Genomic DNA, 14,446 nt, shown 5'->3' with positions numbered 1-14,446 from the left:
AATCCGAAGTACGCGCCTAAAACCGTTCGTCCAATCCTAACTCGAATTTTCAATTTCTCCCCTGCCTGAATGCCCGCTATTGGTGGATAGCGTTTGCTTCTGCTCAACTGGCCTCTACTCTACTGTGGAGCTGTGGAGAGTGTGGCGTGGCCCCACTTCGTCTGCTGCTAGCTCTGTTGCTTCTCGCCTCGCCTCTTCTGTCTGTAGTCTGTCTGTTTGTCTTCGCATTGCGATTTGCGAATGCCTCAGTAAGCAGCTGCAGCGCCTGCAGCAAGTGGCGGCAAGCAAGCGGCAAGTGCTGCATTGCAACACTGTGCCTGCAACTTCTGTAAGTTTTACAAGACGCAGTCATTCGATGCTTCGTTTTTCTACACTGTATGAAGCCTAAAGTGTAGGATTTGGTTACAAATTTTGTTCAAGTCTTGCAGTGTTGTGGTTTGGCTAAAATAGATTGGCCTGCTCGTTGGCCTTTGGCTTTACACCTGCGTCGACAGCATTTATTTGTGTCAACATGTCAAAAGCAAAAGTTACTGCGGAATGGAAGAAACGAGTAAAGTCAGAATACATGCGTTTACGCCAAATGAAACGGTACAAACGAGCCGATGAAGTGAAAATTGCTTGGAATCAGAACCGAAAGGTTATGACAGGTTAGTATTGTTTTTTAGGCTTCGACATCAACAGATTTACCTCTATCTTTTTCATTTATAGAACTTTTGATGGCTGAACAAAAGCGTTGGGCGGATGGTAAGGCAATGTGGCTAGCTATGCAAGATATACCTCCCCATGTCTCTTGCATGAAAAAAGCTGAAGTAACTAATGCAGATGGGGATGTTCAAACAAGTGCTGTAAAAATAATTAATGCTGTCACTCCTATTCCAACAATGTATACGTGGGCTCCGATTCAACAAAACTTTATGGTAGAAGATGAAACTGTATTGCACAACATTCCTTATATGGGTGATGAGATATTGGATCAGGATGGAACTTTTATTGAAGAGTTGATAAAAAATTATGATGGAAAAGTGAGTTTATATTTTTTTTTATGGTATATTTTCTTTTTCAAATGAAAACATAATAATCTTTAATGAATAAAGGTTCATGGCGATAGAGAATCTGGTTTCATGGATGATTCTATATTTGTTGATTTGGTAAATGCATTGGTGAACTATGAAAAGGAGGATAAAGAAAGAGAGCAGCCAAGGAGGGGTAAGGATTCAGCAAAAGAGAGAGATAACCATAAGGAGGATAATGATAAGGAAAAGAGAAATGGAGAAAATACCAAGTCTGATACAAAGCTGGAGAAAGAATCAGCTCCATTTCCATCTATGCAAATTTTTCATGTGAGTAATATCTTTGAGTTCATAGTTTAAACATAATTTTGTAATCTGCTTTATTGACTTCATTGATTTATCTTACAGGCAATATCTAGCATGTTCCCTGATAAAGGTAGACCAGAAGAGCTGAAGGAAAAATATATTGAATTGACGGAGAGAGCTGATCCTAATATACTCCCACCTGAATGTACGCCAAACATAGATGGTGTCAATGCGAAAAGTGTTCCAAGGGAGCAAACCATGCATTCTTTTCATACTTTGTTCTGCAGAAGGTGCTTCAAATATGATTGTTTCCTTCATCGTGAGTAACTGCTATCCTTATTTAGTTTGAATATTTATCTCTATCGAACGTTGTTCCCCACATCCAAACAGTTCTCTTTTTATCATATTTTTATTCTCTGGTTTCTGAAATTTGATAGCCACAGTAATATTGTTATCTTTTGATTTATCGTAGCAGCCAAGGGGATGACACCGCAAGGTAAAACTTATCATTGAATAAGAATAAGAATTTCTTTGTTCGTTTAGCGCAGACACATCGCCAAGGGCCCATATCCTCATATCTCGTTCATCGTACATTTCTCTCAGCCTATCGTTTCATTTTAATTTATATTCTTCTTTCGTGAACGTTGATACCAGCTTTTTTGCACTAGGTCTGCAAGTCTGCCATCCAGGGCCAAATTTACAAAAACGCAAGGGCCCCGACTTGAAGCCATTTCCCGAGCCGTGTGGGACAGAATGTTATATGCATTTGGTAAGTAAATATCAACCATTTTTATTATTAAATAAGGTCACAGTTTTTTAAGCAGCAATTAAGAACCTTTACTCTTTCTTTACCAAACAGGATGGAATGAGGGAAAAGCTCGCAGCCCAAGCCGCCGACGTGAAAGAAGAGGAAGTAGATGAGAAACGTGGTGGACCGAGAAAAGTTCGGAAACAAGCTAGCGTAGATTCGGGTAACGAGGCTAGCAGCGAAGATAGCAATGACAGTAACAAATATAGTCAAAACGGAAGCTGTCAAGACTTTAAGCAAAACGTGAACAAAGATACGAAGCCCGACCCAACGATGGAGGAACAGGCTCAACCGGAGAATCAAGCACCGTTTACTTTGCTGGGCTTGGACAAGAGGATAAAAACAGAAAGTGCATTTTCTTGGACTGGATCTGAACAGAGTCTTTTCAGAGCTTTACACAAAGCTTTTCCTGGAAATCCATGCGCGCTTGCTCAAATCATGCTAACCAAAACTTGTCGAGAGGTTTATGAGTTTGCGCAAAAGGAAGCTTCCGATATTCCAGCAGTTGAGAGCTTGAAAGACTTCACCCCTCCTCGTAAGAAGAAGAAAAAGCATAGGCTTTGGTCCATGCATTGCAGAAAGATACAATTGAAGAAGGATTCTGGTAAGTGTATGGTAGAGTAAAATTTTATTTTTGATAATTGAATAATTTATTAATCTCTAAAAATTTGATTGGACAGGTGCGAATCACGTACACAATTTCGCTCCATGCGATCATCCGGGACATCAGTGCGATAATTCTTGTCCGTGCATTCAAGCGCAAAACTTTTGCGAAAAATTCTGTCAGTGCAGTAGCGAATGTCAAAATCGCTTTCCCGGTTGTAGATGTAAAGCCCAATGCAATACTAAGCAGTGCCCTTGTTACTTGGCTGTTAGAGAATGCGATCCTGATCTTTGTCAGACTTGTGGTGCTGATCAGTTCCATATCACGAGGATATCATGCAAGAATGTTAGCGTGCAAAGAGGACTTCGTAAGTTTATTATCTCTTAAATGCTTCGATGTAAATGTATTGCACAATTACAACTGCGAATTATTATTATTAACTGTCTTGTAATTTGTAGACAAACATCTTTTGATGGCACCGTCTGACGTGGCCGGTTGGGGAATTTTCCTGAAAGAGTCTGCGGCCAAAAATGAATTTATCTCCGAATATTGTGGTGAGATAATCAGCCAGGATGAAGCTGACAGACGTGGAAAAGTATACGACAAATATATGTGTAGCTTTCTATTCAATTTGAATAATGGTAAGTGATGAACAGAATCCTTTTACCAAGAGAAGGTAGAGAAATCAGAATCTGATCGAGTTTTCTAAATTGTAAAACAAAATCTTTCAGATTTCGTAGTCGACGCAACACGAAAAGGGAATAAGATCAGGTTTGCTAATCACTCGATAAATCCAAATTGTTACGCCAAAGTGATGATGGTCAATGGGGATCATAGAATCGGTATCTTTGCCAAAAGGGCCATACAGCCAGGAGAAGAACTATTTTTCGATTACAGGTCAGTATACACAATTATTTCATTGTTTTCCTAAGCTGTAAACCTTTATAAATTTTTTAGATATGGCCCTACGGAGCAGTTGAAGTTTGTTGGAATCGAGCGCGAGATGGAATTTTTATAATTACTGTACCTGAACACTAGAATAGCATTAACGACAATGCAGGTTTTAACGAGATGCCGGAGCACCACTTTGAAACTCTGTATATGTTGTATTAAATTTTTTTTATTAAAGCAAATCGTTCTATCCTATATAAATTGTCCCATGTCTTCGAATTTTCAGTGATGAATTCAATGGCCCAGACTATTTTGATGTCTTTCTTAAAATAATCATACACGCAGAGGTTCACGCGCATCTTGCAAACTATATCGAAGAGACTGTAGCAAATCTTTGGTGAGCACCGTGGGTGCGTGCAATTCAGTTCGGTAGGAAGCAGTCAGCCAGCAGAGGAGAGCAGTGAGCAATCAGCCACCCACCAGTTGCGGACTGGGCGAGCGCTGAAACGGACGCGACTGATTCGCATGCTCAATGTGCCTGATTACAATACATTGAAACACTCAGGGAGCCAAAAATCAAGAAAAAAACTTTAATGACAATTGCAGTGTAAAAATAATTTGGCGTAAAAAAAACAGTGAAAAAAATTCTGTTTCGTCCTTCGACTCATAAAATTCAGTATATCGCTCCTATGGAGGGTCACGGTGAGTGTAGCGCGTGTTTCTATGCGCGGATTTAATTAAATTAAATCCAGCGATATATTTAGCAATATCCGCAGTATACTTATATTCCAATCAATTTTTATAATTGAAAACAGGATGTGGTGCGACAGGCAGCAGTAAAACTGCACATTGTATAAAAACAAATCAAATTATACAATCTTAATTATTTGAAAGAATTAAGAATGGCTCAGTGTCGCTATATGGATCAAAGAATGATTTATAGAAAAAATCGCTACAAGAGAAAAGAGAAGTGAGGAGGGAGATTAAGGAAAAAACTGAAATGAAACCGGATGAAAGATTTAATGAGAGAAAATGCAGAGAGTTGGTTTAATCAGGGATGGGTGAGACGGGATGAAAAATGGATGGAAGCAGGAGGGTAGGGGGGATGAAGCAAAGAAATTGGAGCGAGATTGCGTTGTATCGCTATAGGGTAAATTGCGCGCGATATCATGTGTCTTGCGGTTATACAAAGCAATAATGTATACGTATATATATATATATATATATATATATAGATTTTATAGAAATTTACATTTTACGCTGCGCTTGACGCAACAATTAAACTCGATCAAAGCAAACTCGACAATTGTCAATGCATCAGCTCTGCAGTTGATGCAGATGTCGATGGATCAGATACGAGAGACTCTTGATACTTGGATGTATAATATTAATACAGCTAGAATACGTTATAGTACCACTATATAAGCGTTAATTTCCTGTGCTCTGCGCGCGATGAGAATAAATCGAGTATCGATCATATCGAATTAATAACAAGATTGCATTTTCACATCGCGTGACAAATATTCAACATTTCTGATATTCCGGAAAATGTTTCTACCCTAGTTTTAAAGCGCGAATAGCGAATACCTCGAGCAGTATTTATTGGGATTTTAAAGTGTGGGGGACAGAGCGCGCGAAACGAGGAGAATAAACGTTATGAGTAGCAGGAGAATTCCCAGACGGGTCTTTTGAGCGTTTGGCGAATCGCCAACAAAAACTATTTTCATTCTCCCTTCACTGGAAGTGTGAAAGTAGAGGAAAACGAGTCACGGAGATGATATCGGTCTATATCGCTTCTTTTGCACACAATTACGAATTACAGCTAATAGAGCGTACCTCGGTTTCACCTGTTATTTTTTCATTGAATATCGACTCGTCACACAACTGTATATAATTCCCAGTTGTCCCTTCACTCCGACTCTCTGATATTTTTAACAATCGATTTTTTACGACTTGCCATAAAAAAACAAACTACCGAGCCCTCCCAGCGGAACAGTAAAATTATATCTGTCTTGAGATGCCGTGTCGCGTCACTGAATGTAATCAAGATCTGGTCTTTGATTTTTTTCTGTTAATTTATAAGAAATACTTGTGCTTGCAATATTCTTATACGTAAAGTTCATTAAATTTTGAATATTTTCAAGTACAGTTTCGCTAAGTGTAAGATGGAATATCTGATTTTTAAAAGAGTTTACAAAAAAAATTATTATATCAAAATACTCCTATTCGCTTAAAAAATAATTGATTTTGATAATATCTTAATGTATAATAACTTGTCACTGAGTATAATCAAGGTAGAATATATGATTTTTATATGAATTGACCGAAATTAATTGCCTCGCTACTCTCACTCACTTACAAAATTAATTGAATTTTGGATATCTCAAAGGGGCTATAGAGATGCATTTATCGAGCGAATATTTCAGATAAGGCAGCGCAGGCCTCCTCACAGGAGCAGGAGGATAACGAAGGGGAAGGAGAAGGAAGTGTTAAGGAATTGGAAGAACTTCGCGCAAAATATGAAGGAAAGCTGACTGGCTCCCTTTATCTAGGAACTTCGCTGGTCGCTTGTATCGCCACACTCTTCGCTTTAATCTCGTTATTCGTTTTTACCGAATATCGTGTAAGTGCCCCCCCCCCCCCTCCCCATTGGCAAACACCTGTTTTTTGGTTGATTTTGAGTCGAATACTCCACTCATCAGATATATAAAACCTTTCTTCATAAACAACTACAAAATAATCATTCAACTACAATTACACGTGCTCATATATAGTAGAATCTGTTTGACTGATAAACTCTCATTCATAACTTTCCAATTAATCCTTGTGAAATTTTCAAGCCTATTGTGTTCTGCCTCTATTGACTAACTTTCTTCTTCTTCTTCTTCTTCTTTTTCAACTACAACAGCATGTACGTGTACTCCCATATTGCTGTAAAATCCATTTCACTGATAAACTCATTCATAACTTTCCAATTAAACCTCGTGAGATTGTCAAGTCTATTTTCCTTTGCCTCAACTAACTCGTTTTAGCTTCAGAATGTTTCCTATTACGCACTCTAAAGCTGATCTACTATTACTACAATAAAATCATTCTACTATAACCACGTGTACTTTTATATATATATACTATAAACATGAAATCCGTTTGACTGATAAACTCATGCATAACTTTCCAATTAAATATCGTGAAATTTTCAAGCCTATTTTATCTTCACTAACTGATTTAAGCTTTGGAATGTATCATATTACCCACTGTAATACCTATATTCTTCTACAATCACATAAAAATGATTCGACTACAACCATATGTACTCCTATATATATAAAATCCGTTTGACTGATAAACTCATTCATGACTTTCCAATTAAATCTCGTGAAATTTTCAAACCTATTTTATCTTCACTAACTGATTTAAGCTTTGGAATGTCTCCTGTTACCCACTGTGAAGCCTATCTTCTTCTTCTTTTTCTTCTGTGCAATCACATAAAAATGATTTCACTACAACCATATGCATTCCTATATATATATATCCTATATATATATATATATAAAATCCGTTTGACTGATAAACTCATTCATCACTTTCCAATTAAACCTCGTGAAATTGCCAAACCTATTGTGTTTTACGTCGATTGGCTGATAAGGCAAAATACTAGATAGAATGACGGCTGATGCGAGTATTGTTGGGCTTTGCTGGTAATGGAAATGGAAATGGGAGTATCGACAGTATCGACAGTAACGGGTATAACGCAAAAGGTGCAAACGCTCTGGATGCCCACATTTTTCTGCTTATATTTAAACTCCCATAACCATGTCCGTTCCGCGTCCCAGTAAACACCATATTTCATGGTTAATTATAATTTCCTACTCTAAATATAATTCATACAGAACACTTTGATCATATTAAATTCATACAAAGTATCTCACTTGGAACAACCTAAACGACACATACGGGATAAAACATTAACTACTATACTTATCAAGCCATAAAAATGCAAAATTTTACGTAAAAAACTCTAAAAAAAAAAAAAAAAAAAAAAAAAAATTTCCCCAAACAAAATTCTAAAATCTTACAATTACAAAAATATAAAGATTCTAATTAAATTTCGAGTACCTCTATATAAATCTCACCCAAAAATAATACTCTCTCCCCTAAATACAATTATTAAATAAACAAAGAAAAAAAAAGAAGCAAAATTGATGCTTTCAGGTGAAGATGAAATCACTCATGCCAGTTGCTACGTTAGTAATAATGCTGTTAACGTCTCTGTCACTGCTGGTGGTAAGTTTACTAGAGGCAACTTGGAGCTCCAGCGTCTCCAGCCTGAAATCTCTCGAACGAAGATATTTGCTCGTGGGGCTGGTGGCTTCGGTTATTTTGGGCTTGGGTAGCGTTGCACTGGCTGCCATAATTCCACTGTTCGCGACGATCCTGGCAATAGTGGCTGCTCTGCCAGGCCTAAGGAGCACCAATAAATTCCTCCCCTCGCCCACGATCGTTGCCTTCATCCTCGGCCTCCTCCACATCTTCGCGCGGCTCGGCTTCCACCCCAACTCCAATTACTACGAGACTCACCAACTTTGGCCACGGTTGGTCGTCGAAGGCGTGTTTCTTCTCGGTGCGATAATCGCAGCCTTCTACTATAGGATATTAAGAGCCACTGCTCATCGTAAAACTTTTACTGCCACGAAAACCGTAATTGACTCGAGAATAAAACTCGAGTGCGAGAGGGAGCAACAGGAGCAATTATTATTGAGCGTTATCCCTGCTTATATAGCAGCAGAGGTAATTCTTCTTTTTCTTCTCCTTTTTATTAATTGTAATACTTGATTTCTGCAACGTTCGACTTTTATTGCTCAGGTTAAGAGGAGCATAATGCTGAAGATGGCGGATGCCTGCCAGGAAGCGAGCGAGCAGAAGCAAACGAGATTTCACGAGATGTACGTGCAACGTCACAATAACGTTAGGTAAAGTCTCTGAGTAGAATGTGTGTGTGTGTGTGTATAGGGGGGTACTATGGAGAGAAAGTAGATAAGAGGATGTAGACGTAAAAATTGGTTATTTATGGAATTTTGATATAAAGGTGCATTCTTCAGTGAGGATTTTTAAAATTCCAATAGAAGGGGTTTGCAAAGGTTTTATGAAGTAATTGACTTTTTTATTGCTAGTTATAGTTAATTGAATTTTTATGTACATTCTCTAGCGAGAATTTAGTGGTACAATAGCAAATACTTTTATTTGGAGCAAGTTGGGTTTTAGAATTTTTACCAAAAGTTTCATTTAGTGGTACAATAGCAAATACTTTTATTTGGAGCAAGTTGGGTTTTAGAATTTTTACCAAAAGTTTCTTAAAATGAAAATAAGGGTGGGGGACTTTGAGAGGATTCCATTAAAAATTTCTGCTCCTTAGTGTCAGTTATTATAAGTAACCGAGTTTTTACATCCGTGCTCCAGTAAAAATTTAATGGTAGACTAATAAGGACTCTTACTCGGACCAAGTTATTTTAAGAATTAATTAGTTCAAAGTACTAATCTGTCTTTTTGAAAACTTTTAAAAACTTAAATTTAACTCACAAAAAAATGAAAATAAACCTTGATAACTGATACGAATATTTTTTGCACACTAAAAATGAATAAGATTTTAAAGAACGGTCGTCTTTCAAAATTGATTAAACTACGTAGAAGCTTGGGGCAAGATGGCAAAAATAAACGCTGATACAGAAATTCTAAATAAGTATATAAAAAGAATTCAAAGAATTGATATTCCATTAACCCAGAAAATAAAAAAAAAATCTGAAACAAAAATCAGCAAAATTCAACTGTATAATAAATCGATAATAAGAGACTGGAGTATTTTCAGCATCCTCTACGCAGACATAGTGAACTTCACTCCCCTCTCGGAGCAGCTGTCCGCATCCGATTTGGTGAAGACGTTGAACGAGTTGTTTGGCAGATTCGACCAAATAGCTCAAGACAACCAGTGCATGAGGATAAAGATACTGGGCGACTGTTACTACTGCGTATCAGGGTTGCCCGTGTCAAGGCCGAATCATGCCTACAACTGTGTGAACATGGGCCTGCAGATGATCGAGGCAATAAGGCTGGTGCGTGAGGCCACTTGCTTCAACGTCGACATGAGAATTGGAATCCACACTGGCAACGTGCTGTGCGGTGTGCTTGGCCTCAGGAAGTGGCAGTTTGACGTTTGGAGCGATGACGTCACACTGGCCAACCACATGGAGAGCGGAGGACTGCCAGGGTTGGTCGCCAGTCGCGATTTCGGATATTTCGCAATTTTCCACTAACCGGACCAATGTTTCTCTTTCCATGCAAACGTCAGTCGGGTGCACATAACGAAGGCCACGCTTTTGCAACTGGGGGACCGTTTCGAGGTGGAACCGGGCAACGGGGAATCTCGCGAGAGTTATTTGGCGCAACACAAAGTCCAAACGTATCTCATAATACCACCCGAGGTTGCATATAATATTCTTCCTTTCTTATTTTTTTCTTTGTTTTCACTCGTTAAAACCACCTCATTTATCGATATTCTTGCTTGTTTTTTATGCTTGATTGACCTGCTTTTGCATAATAATGAGATTCATCTCTCTCTCTCTCTCTCTGATTTATCAATATTGTTTCATTTAACAATTTTATCATTTACAACGCTCATATTTAATAGGTCTCCTCTATTTATAATAATTAAACTTCATCTATCCATTTTTGATTTAAAAATCTCCTCGTTTATCAATATTCTTGCCAATATGCTTTATACCTACTCGACCTGACCATTAGTATAATAACAAAACCCATCTCTCTCTCTCTCTCTCTCTCTCTCTGATTTATCAATACCACCTCACTTAGCAATATTCTCAATTATGTCTTATGCCTACCGAGCTTCCCCCGTTTAGAATAATTAAACCTCATCCATCCAACCCCCCCCCCCCCCTAGTGAGCGTATTATAGCTACAGTATAATAAAGAGCTCGTTGCTTTCAGAGCTCGACGGACGACAGGAGCACAAAACTGATCGGCGAGGCTCGATTACCGGCTCCGACTCCGGGCCCAGTACCATCAAGGTGCGCACCGCATCCTTTAATTAAGTTCGCGCTCGTAAAAAGCTGCCTGTTCACGTTGAAAATTCAATTAGATCCCGACCAAGCAGCAAGATGACCAAATACGTGGAATGCTGGGGGGCCGATAAACCGTTCGCCAATATCGCCGAGGCACAACTGGCCAAGAACATTGGGCTTACAGTGAGAGACTTTTTCCACTCAACTAAAACTCGGACAAATTTTCAACCATTTTTTTATCACCAAAATTAACCATATAAAATAACTTGGAGGTACTCTAAACCTTTAAACTTTGACTAGTTTTACATAAGCTCTCATCATCGAAGGTCACTTTTTCTCAGATGAATAAAAAAATACTAAAATTATGATTTTATTATTGTTATTAATACAGGATCAGTATTTCTTTGTGAAAAATCAAATTGGAAGAAAATGAATTTGTTTACAGTATTTTGAAAATTATCATGAAGTCACAGGGTTGTATCAATAAAATTTGAAAGTAGCAAATAAATTTGTTTATATGCGATATTAAAAATTAATATGGGGGGTGGTGCACTCCGCAATAAGGTCGTAAGGTTATACCGATAAATTGTGCTGGTTATTGCAATGAAAAATTGTTTAGAGGTTGAAAAATTTGTCTGGTTGAATTTTCCTCACTTTCCCTCGCTGGCTCATTTTGTTTTTAATTATTTTCTTTTTTCAGAGTATCGCCATAATCGAATCCAACCTGCTATCAAGCGGTACTGGCTGTTTCGAAGCTAGGTAAGCCTCAAACGGTCTAATTGAGTTTTTTATTCGCGAGTAAGCGTGAGCGTCGACCGCGCTAATTCGATTGATGCGCGCAGGCAATGGTGCACCGGCAACGAGGAAATGTCAGCTATTGTTTACTGGTTCAAGGACGCCAATCAAGAGCTTCGTTACAGAGAGCAAAGGGACGAGCAGTATCCTTGCTACCTCCTCGCTTCTAATCTCATCTACGTCGTCATGTTTTCTATGCAGATCGCTCATCTACCTAGGTCTCTCTCTATTACACACACACGTGTATATATTCGATATATCTGTAAATCTCTCTCACACTTGGAATACATTTATCTATCTCTCTTCGATTTACAATATTACTAACTCTCTCACTCATCCATTATATATTTATTTATCTTTCTTTCTCATACTTAAAATACATCTATCTATCTATCTCTCTCACACTTGGAATACATTTATCTCTCTTCGACCTACAATATTACTAGCTCTTTCACTCATCTATTATACATTTATCCATTTTTCTTTCTCACTCTTAAAATACATCCATCTTTCTCTCTCACTCTTAAAATACATCTGTCTTTCTCTCTCACTCTTAAAATACATCCATCTTTCTCTCTCACACTCACAATACATCTATCTATCTCTCTCACACATATATTCACATCAAACGAATCATCACAATTTTTCAGAAGCATGTTCGTCTATGGTTGCTTCGCCATGGGCCTGGCATGTCTCTCCATCATCACTGGATTCTGCTGGTTCGGTGGTAAAGCGAGACGCTTCTGGCTACCAGGAAGATTCACCGGAATAAGCATATATATATTCACTAGTAGCTTGGCGGTACTCTCCTCTCTCATCGGTTTGCTCGATGCGAATCATTACGATGACAATCATGCCAATTTAATGGTACACGTATATTGCGGTGCAGTGGCACTCGTAATTGGCTGGACTTATCTGAGGGTAGGCTGTCTCTTGAAATTGACAGTCATGTTGCTGTCGGTCATTGTGATACTGCTAATCCTCTGGCAATTTTCTCCAGGATTTTCAAACAAAATCAGGTATACGCTCTTCTGGACTCTTATCTATGCAGAGAAATATTAGTTGATATTATTATAACGATAAATGTAAAAATTAATTAATTCAAGAATTAATATTTGGAGCAAGAAAATATTTTATTGCAAATTTATAATAAATATTGATCGAATAGTTCATTTAAATTGTAAAAATATTGGAAAATTAATCAAGAAGCTATAATTGTAGTTTTATAATAATTGAGAATAAAATGTACTAACATATAAATATGGAGAGAATTCTTTTTTGAATAATAACTTTATGACTCTTTTCAAATTCTTCGTGGTTTTTATTTTGTCATTTTTCTTCTTCACAGCAATGACGATCTTCTGGTTGATCCTTTGCTCGAAGCAGGATACTCATTATTATTGGTTACATCGATACTGCACGTGCTAGATCGCCAAATGGAATTTACCTCGAGAATAGACTTTCTTTGGAAGAGCAAGCTGAGAGTGGAACAAGATGAAGTAGAGACCATGAGAGGCATTAATAAAATTCTATTGGAAAATATACTTCCAGCTCACGTAGCAGAGCACTTTTTAGCTACTCGAACGACACAGGTATTGTATAGTGTATAATACAAGTATAGAGAAATGACTGTACAAATGATAATTATAAAAATACAGAGAAAAATATACTTGATGAAAGTAAATGTTGAATTAAATAGTCCCAATTTGCTAAAATAATTTACTTAGATTTAACAAATTAACTGATGATTGAATTAAATAAAAATTCTTTTGATTTAAAACACAATTTTTATCCATTTGAATCAAAGTTTATTAACTTTGCAGTATACAATTTTAATGGGACTATTCAAGGCATCATTTATTTGAATTAAATAATTTTTCTCAGTGTAGCGTTAAAAACGTTCCAGAAATCAGTTTGACACGTTTCAGGAATGTTACTGGCACTATGTGTGCTGTCAGGTTGCTTTATATCGTTCCTTAATTCTACAGGATCTGTATCACGAGAGATACAACAGCATAGCAGTGTTATTTGCATCGATACCCAATTACAAAGAATTTTACGACGAGACTGACATCAACAAGCAAGGCTTGGAATGCTTGAGACTTCTGAATGAGATTATTTGTGATTTCGATAAGCTTCTATTGAAGCCCAAGTTTTCTGGCATAGAGAAGATCAAGACTATTGGTAGTACTTATATGCTGGCGTGTGGACTCAGTCCTGGCAAGGAGGGTGTTAACGAGGTTGGAAGAGATCAGCCAAAACAGCAGGAAGATCACAACGTAATTGTTCTGGTTGAATTCGCGATAGCCTTGATGAATGTCCTTGATCAAATTAATACAGAATCATTTCAAAGATTCAAACTCAGAATGGGTCTGAATCATGGTCCAGTGATAGCTGGAGTGGTGGGAGCACAGAAGCCTCAATATGACATTTGGGGTAATACTGTGAACGTGGCTTCAAGGATGGACAGCTGTGGTGAAATGGGAAAGCTTCAAGTTACAGAAGACACTGCTAAGATCCTTATGGAAGCTGGATACCAATGTACCTGTCGTGGACCTACTTTTGTTAAGGGAAAAGGCACCCTTACAACTTACTTCGTGAAAACTCCTTTTGATGACAAGGATCAAGGAGGAACCACTGGAGCTGAACTTTGATCGTCCTTTTATCAAAAATATTATTAGAGATAACAGGATCCTTGATTTTATCCATCATGACTGTTCACCAGCAGGAATATACAGAATCTTTTATAATGGTGAATGTAACTCTTCAAGAACAAACAGTTACAGTGAAATGATCCATTTACACATAAAGCTTCGAGCTTCCGATGCTTTAAGAATGAACAGTTGAAGTGAAATAGGAAAGCTTCTGAACAAAGCTTCTAGAATTCTTTCATCATCTTCAAGGATGGACAGCTGGATGAAATGTATCGGTACCTTTTGTAATCCTACTTGTGCATCGAA

At 37.7% G+C, this 14,446-nt stretch overlaps 2 protein-coding genes across 8 annotated transcripts; both read left to right on the top strand.

The window, feature by feature from the left end:
• Nucleotides 1-186: 186 nt before the first annotated feature.
• On the top strand, nucleotides 187-4,047 carry E(z) (histone-lysine N-methyltransferase E(z)). 7 transcript variants are annotated; one of them, XR_010823201.1, is made up of 12 exons: nucleotides 187-647; nucleotides 709-1,022; nucleotides 1,095-1,340; nucleotides 1,419-1,635; nucleotides 1,789-1,812; nucleotides 1,985-2,085; nucleotides 2,176-2,728; nucleotides 2,805-3,095; nucleotides 3,187-3,369; nucleotides 3,460-3,625; nucleotides 3,686-3,825; nucleotides 3,906-4,047. XR_010823201.1 is itself a non-coding variant. In XM_066732990.1 (12 exons), exons 2-12 carry the CDS (start codon nucleotides 512-514, stop codon nucleotides 3,744-3,746), a joined length of 2,292 nt encoding a protein of 763 aa, XP_066589087.1. In that variant the 5' UTR covers nucleotides 187-328; nucleotides 421-511; the 3' UTR covers nucleotides 3,747-3,868. The 7 variants fall into 7 exon arrangements, 5 of the variants coding, with proteins under 5 accessions (XP_066589087.1, XP_066589088.1, XP_066589084.1 ...); XR_010823202.1 differs by having other exon boundaries at nucleotides 3,926-4,029; XM_066732990.1 differs by lacking the exon at nucleotides 3,906-4,047 and having other exon boundaries at nucleotides 187-328; nucleotides 421-647; nucleotides 3,686-3,868.
• Nucleotides 4,048-4,181: 134 nt separating this feature from the next.
• Nucleotides 4,182-14,389, top strand: Adcy2 (adenylate cyclase type 2 Ac76E). Its single transcript, XM_066732986.1, has 13 exons — nucleotides 4,182-4,321; nucleotides 6,046-6,242; nucleotides 7,832-8,407; nucleotides 8,483-8,589; nucleotides 9,483-9,881; nucleotides 9,963-10,095; nucleotides 10,618-10,697; nucleotides 10,769-10,874; nucleotides 11,392-11,450; nucleotides 11,534-11,704; nucleotides 12,137-12,505; nucleotides 12,835-13,078; nucleotides 13,475-14,389. Exons 1-13 carry the CDS (start codon nucleotides 4,309-4,311, stop codon nucleotides 14,138-14,140), a joined length of 3,120 nt encoding a protein of 1,039 aa, XP_066589083.1. The 5' UTR covers nucleotides 4,182-4,308; the 3' UTR covers nucleotides 14,141-14,389.
• Nucleotides 14,390-14,446: the final 57 nt, after the last annotated feature.

This window comes from Prorops nasuta, unplaced genomic scaffold (genome assembly GCF_024137725.1).
Source record: "Prorops nasuta isolate Cenicafe-Biocafe unplaced genomic scaffold, Cenicafe_Pnas_1.2 PNAS00010, whole genome shotgun sequence".
In the NCBI taxonomy this organism is placed as follows: Eukaryota; Metazoa; Arthropoda; class Insecta; order Hymenoptera; family Bethylidae; genus Prorops; species Prorops nasuta.
Note: the sequence above shows the minus strand (reverse complement) of the source record. Positions and strands in the feature narration are given on the sequence as shown.